Below are 6,681 nucleotides of genomic sequence, written 5' to 3'. Positions count from 1 at the left end.
GATTTTCTCTTAAGAAGTTCCCTGTTGCCAAGAACCGAAAGTGGCAGGGAAGCTATAACTTAGAAAAGACTAAAGAGGATATCAAAAACAATCCTCAGAAAGAAGAAGAGAAGAAGGAGAGCAAGCTAGTGGGAGACTCCGGATACGATTGCAACTTTTGCCATGGCAAAAACCATTTTGCCAAAGATTGCATGTTGAGAAAGCTATTAGAGAAGAAAGAGGGTGAAGATGATGAAGAATATCATATGCGCAAGCTGGAGGGGATAAAGAAGAAGAAAACCTCTAACAAAGCTATAAATGTTTCGGTTGTGCAGGAGAACGTGGTTGGTGATGAATTCGATGGAGTGGAAGTCTGGTCGACAGACTCTGAAGATGAAGAAGTGTGTAAACCAACGCATAGCAGGGCGTTTGTGGCCAAAGAAAATAATGTTTACTTTGTAGGGAAATGCTTGATGGTAAGTGCTGGAGCTTTTCAAATGAGGGGCTACATAAGAGAACGAGAGTGTAATGAAGCGAATCGGAAGGAAGATAAATGTTTCGATGCCAAGCCTGTGAGCGAAACGATCAGCGACTGTGATCAGTTGATCAAGAAGGTACAATCTATTCTTGAATCACTTAAAATACCTGTAACAAACTATGAAAAGGAATTAAACGAATTAAAATTTAAGTTTTCAAGTTTAAGTGGAAGCCTAATGCAAACTCGCCTCACGAATGCTAACCTAACCGATCAACTTAGCAGGGCAACACCCAAGAGTGAGGAGCGAAGAATGTGGATCGAGAAGACGGAGTTAGAGTTAGTTAGGACGAGAGATGAGCTAATTTATTTACAACGAGACAATTTAAAGCTTTTAAAACAACGGAATATCTTTTGTTTAATAGCTAAACATCTTAACACTAATATTATTCGGTTGCACTTAAATTGTGATACTGGCAAAAAGGTTCACAAAATGATTTTTCCATTTCTTGAATGTAAGGAGGATGAAGTAGATGCAGATCGTTACAAATGTGAATCAATTGTATCATCAGATGAGGTGTCAGATGCTTACAAGATTGGTCTGGACAATATTGATTCCTTTATAAAATCCAAAGAACATAAGGACATGCTTAGAAATTTGTTGGATGAAAATGACAAGTTGGACATAAAGACCGAAACCATGCAAAAATTTGACTCATTGAATACCAAATTAAATTCAGAACACAAGATGAATGTGGAAAATTCTTATGAATTTGATGAGGACACTGGTATGAGTGAAATTTCTGTAGAGGATGAGGTTGACTGCTCTAAATTTCTCAAAAGCAAGCTCGAACCAGCAAAGCCACTCATATCTAAAAATTCAGTTGGGTTTGCTCGTACGTCCAAAAACAAGTCCAAAGTCCTTAGAGAAAAAGAAGTTGTATATCAAAAGGTGCAGACAGTACCAAATCAAGTGTATGCTACTAGCAGAGTTACCAAAAAGAAAACAGTGGAGCTTACTTCGTTGGTGGATGAAGACAACGCTGAAGGGTGTGACAACTTTTTTCTGGTCGGCTCCCATTGACAATGCAGACGAAACTGTAGGTCTTTCAGAGCAAACCTCATGGAAACTCAAAGGTAGATATGTGGTTGAGCCACTTAACAAGCCTTCAAGCTTTGATAAGACAAGTACAAGTGGTACTAAAGATATTCAAAGCAAAGCTGTAAAGGGTTGAACTGAACCATCTCCAAGCGAAGCAAGTAAAGAGAAACCGAAACCAAAAGAAACTATTCACAAGTCTCAAAAACAACTTGCTGAGAAAACATGTCAAAGGAACAGAAGGTACCAGAAAAATCTCAAAGAGAGGAAACAATTTTGGAATTCTCAAAATGCCAACCATGTTCACAAAGTCTCGAATTCTCAGGCGAAAGAAAGGCCTTATGTAAGCAAAAGCCCATGCACTCACTGTCAATCATGCAGTAAAATGAACCAAAGGAGTACTATTTGTGTCAAATCCAATAATAATAAGAACCGAAAGACCAGTTTCGGTCCTAAACCCCCAAACCTTCATCAACAACCGAAGCAGAAACCAGTCAAGGATATCAAAGGAAAAGGGAAGCAAGTCCCAGATTCTAAAGCTCATGCCAAGAAGACAACAGCTAACCCTCAGAATCAAAAGGCTAATGAGAATCAAAATAAAAATAAACAACCTGATTCAAATAAACCAAAAGTGAAAAGCAATAAAATCAAAGTATTCACCATTAAAAGAAAAGATGAAACCACTTTTATAAAAGGAACATATTTGGTTGATCTTTCTATTGATATTCCTTGTCCTGTTAAAGGCTCACGAGGACCCAAGAAACTTTGGGTTCCTAAATCTGCTTAATTTTTGCAGGTTATAATTGACGAGCAATTCAACGACGAATGGTACATTGATAGTGACTGCTCACGTCACATGACAGGAATGAGGGAAGAGCTGAGGGAGTTTCATGCACTTAAGGATGGTGGATGTGTCAAATATGGGAATAATTCATATGGAATGATCAAAGGCTATGAAATGATCACAAACGGGGAATTCTCAATCGGAAGGTAGCATATGTGGAGGGATTATAGCACAATCTAATTAGTATCTCTCAACTTGTTGTGGGAACTGGATTGAAGGTTTCGTTCAATGATGAAAGTTCAGAGATTATCGAAAAGAAGACGAAGAATGTTCTATTAAAATCTAAGCGAAAGGGAGAGATGTACTCTCTTAATCTCAATCCAATTCGAGGAAATCCAACTATATGCCTTCTAACGAAAGCACACTCAGACGAAAGTTGGCTAAGGTACCGAAGGCTCTCTCATCTCAACTTCAAGGATATCAACAAGTTGGTTATTGGTGATCATGTACGAGGACTTCCTCTTCTCAAATTTGATAAGGAACACTTGTGTGTTGCATGCAAGAATGGAAAGCAAAGTCGAAAGAATCATCCAACTTGTATCAACACAAAGATCATCGAACCACTTGAACTTCTTCACATCGACTTGTGTGGTCCTTCAACAATAGAAAATGTTGGTGGTAGTAAGTACATATTGGTAATGTTGATGACTTTTCGCGTTTTACTTGGGTTTTCTTTCTTAAATAGAAGAACGAAGAAACTCCAAAGCTCAAGGCATTTATAAAGCAAGTGGAACTTCAATTACAAAAGATGGTCAGGAATATAAGAAGCGACAATGGGTTGGAATTCAAGAATCAACAGTTCGAAGAATTTCTTGTTGATAAAGGAGTGTCTCAAAACTTCTCTGCTCCATACACTCCACAACAGAACGACATAGTTGAAAGGCAAAACTGCTCTCTGTCTGAAGCAGCCCGAACCATGCTTAGCTTCGCTTCCTTACCTTTGTACTTTTGGGCTGATTCAATCACTGCTACCTATTATACCCATAACCGATCCTTCCTCAATAAGCGATTTTCTATCACTCCATCTGAAATCTTGAGTAATCACAAGCCGAATGTCAAGTTCTTCCATATGTTCAGTTCAAGATGCTTTATTTTCAATTCCAAAGAGAATCGAAACAAGTTCAATTTAAAGTATGATAATGGGATCTTTCTTGGTTACTCCCTAACCTCAAAGGCATATAGGGTTCTAAATAAACGTTCAAAGAAAATTGAGGAAACCTATTATGTCAACTTTGATGATAGTTACGTTAAGAAGCTTCAATCAAACATTGATCCATCGGAGGAAATCTTTCCAAAACCACGTCATGTCTTGATTCCTATTTCCAATCTATTTGATGAATACATGTTTCTTTTTGATGAACCAGAACGAGCAATTCAATCTGAGACGAAGGATGTTGACAATAAGATCAACAACTTGAAGAAAATTATCGATGAAGTAGCAAAAGAAATTACAAGCGAACACAAGGAACCAACCGAAAAGCCTGGTCCAAACGAACCTCCAAAAGAAAGTCCTACATTCCAGGAGGAAACTTCATCACCAGTAGAAACCCATGACACCCCATTCAAGGGGGAGCAATCTAACCCTGAGGATGAAACCATTTCATCATTCTAGGGGGAGAATGCAACTTCAAACCATGAAGGTTCAACCGAGGGGGAACATTCTGAACCAGATGTTGAGATAGTCTTGCCATTTAAGTGGGAGAATAATCAAGCAAATGACGAAGACTCTCAATCGGAATTTGAGGAAGAAATAAATGCAGAATTGGATCCTTCCTATGATCCAAACTATCCTCTTCTCACTAAATGGAAAAGGGATCATCCAAAAACTCAGGTCATTGGTGAATCATCTGAGGGTGTTCTGACTCGATCTCAAATAAAAGCAAAGCAAGCTGCTATGTTCTCTCAAGTATAGTTTTGTATGTTTAATTCGTTTATCTTGAAAATAGAACCGAAAATGGTTAATATTGCACTTGAGCATTCTGACTGGGTTCAAGCTATGCAAGACGAACTTAATGAATTCGAGCGAAACTGGGTTTGGAGACTGATTCCCACACCAAAGGATGCATTGGTAGTTGGGTTAAAATGGGTTTTCAGGAACAAGATGGACAAAGAGGGAAATGTAATTCGGAACAAGGCTCGACTGGTCGTAAAGGGATATTGTCAAGAAGAAGGAATTGGCTACAAAGAGACTTTCGCTCTAGTAGCAAGGTTGGAATCGGTTCGAATATTTCTGGCATATGTTGCACACAAAAACTTGAAAGTGTTTCAAATGGATGTCAAGTGTGCCTTCTTAAATAAAGAACTAGAAGAGATAGTATACGTTGAACAACCACCGGGTTTCGTGAAAAAAAAGGTATCCTGATCACTATTATATCCTTGATAAATTCATCTATGGTCTAAAGCAAGCTCCTAGAGCGTGGTATGAAACTCTTACTCGCTTTCTAAAAATGTCCAAGTTTAAACAAGGTTCGGTTAACCCAACCTTCTTTCGCAAGAAAGAAGGTGACCACTTAATGATCGTTCAAATTTTCGTTGATTATATCATCTTCGGTTCCACGAATCCTAGCTTAACTGCTGAATTCAAGAAGTTGATGGACACTAAGTTTGAAATGAGCTCAATGGGTCCAATTAACTTTTTCCTTGGCTTGAATATTAGACAGGGACCCGAAGGCATATTTATCAATTAGGAAGCTTACACAAAGACCTTGCTAACTAAGTTTGGCATGATAGGAGATTCCAAAGTGAAGGTTCCTATGGCATTTGGAACGAAGCTAACACCATCTTTGGAGAAACTGACTGTTGATATGAACCTCTATTGACAAATGATAAGCTATCTTATGTATCTAACAGGTAGTAGACCCGACATTATGTTCTCTGTTTGTTATTGTGCCAGGTTCCAAGCTAATCCACGCGAACCTCACATGGTGGCTGTGAAAAACATTTTCAGATACTTGAAGCGAACCTCATCTCTCGGTCTTTGGTACCCTGCAAAATCAGGTTTTTTCATTCAAGCATTCTCAAATGCTGATCTTGGAGGGTGTGGATTGGACCGAAAGAGCACCACTGGCGGTTGTCAATTCCTCGATGGGAAATTCATTAGCTGGAAGTCCAAGAAATAAACATGCGTTTCTTTCTGCACAACCGAAGTCGAATATATTGCTGCAACATCTTGCACATCTCAGGTCATATGGATCAAAAGCCAATTAAGAGATTATGGCCTAAACATGAAGAAGATTCCTCTCTATTACAATTCTAAAAGCTTAATCAGAATATGTCACAATCCAGTGCAGCACTCCAAGACAAAACACATAGCACTGAGATATCATTTCATCAAGGACCATGTAGAAGATGGAAATGTCGAAATTCACTTTGTTCGATCCTCGGATTAATTGGCAGACATATTTACTAAGGCCTTACCTGAAGCATCGTTCAGTAAAATTCTACAAGGCTTAGGAATGATGGAAGCTGAGTCAGTTCCAAAACCACTCTCATTTCATTAAAGTATAACTTTCGCTTTTGCTTTCTTAAAAAAAAATTAACAACTGAAATAAATCGAACGCTCGGTCTATTTCGACTCCTAACTTTTCGAGAACCAAAATGAACCAAAGGCTCGGTCTATTCCGCCTCTTTTAATTTTTCAAAGCAAGCGATTGTTTCATCTTGTGGTTTGGTTTGTGTATATCCTTTGTACACTTTGTATATCTTTCTCTTCTTCTTCTTTATGTCTTCAATTTTTTTTTTCCAAAATCCAAAAATATTTTTCTTTTCTGGTTTTATTTTTTTAGAAACATTAAAAATGCAAAAATATTTTTTTGTTTTTCTCATTTTTTTTAATTTCATTAAAATTTTATTGTCTAGCATCACAGATGTTCTTTCATGATGGAGCTGGGGTAGGTATTTCACACTCTCTCCTTGAACTAGCTAAGTGTCCCTAGAAGCATGCTGCTACATGTTAACCGAAGCCTCAAAAACTTCAAGTGAAGCCTTAATGATTCGATATACACAAATCGTTTCTTCACAATAAGGCTGTCAAATTCACTTAAGTCACGAGCTACCTTACTCTTCTCATATTGAGTAAAGAGAACTGCTTGGTCATTTTCTCATAGCAAAGGTACTTTCGGTTCTTTAGTCATCACTTCACTATTCTCCATGTCATTTTGGCTCACTATCGTAACCCTTGAGACTCTCGGTTCATACCAATGAGGTTTATGGTTACATAACATCTGTGTTAATGATCTTAGTTTCGTATAACACGTGCTAAGTGAGACCCGAAATCCAACACCA

At 38.0% G+C, this 6,681-nt stretch overlaps 1 protein-coding gene across 1 annotated transcript; it reads left to right on the top strand.

Moving 5' to 3' along the window:
* Positions 1 to 4,351: 4,351 nt before the first annotated feature.
* On the top strand, positions 4,352 to 4,759 carry LOC145007053 (putative mitochondrial protein AtMg00820). Its single transcript, XM_078966055.1, has one exon. The coding sequence runs from the start codon at positions 4,352 to 4,354 to the stop codon at positions 4,757 to 4,759; it is 408 nt and encodes a 135-aa protein (XP_078822181.1).
* The last annotated feature ends 1,922 nt before the right edge of the window (positions 4,760 to 6,681 follow it).

The sequence above is a fragment of the Lactuca saligna genome, chromosome 7, assembly GCF_052625555.1.
Source record: "Lactuca saligna cultivar CGN05327 chromosome 7, ASM5262555v1, whole genome shotgun sequence".
Classification (NCBI taxonomy): Eukaryota; Viridiplantae; Streptophyta; class Magnoliopsida; order Asterales; family Asteraceae; genus Lactuca; species Lactuca saligna.
This window is presented reverse-complemented; position numbering and strand designations above follow the sequence as displayed.

Bases quoted from the DNA above. Each gene is read 5' to 3' on its own strand.
- LOC145007053 (XM_078966055.1), top strand. From the start codon at position 4,352: ATGGTTAATATTGCACTTGAGCATTCTGACTGGGTTCAAGCTATGCAA.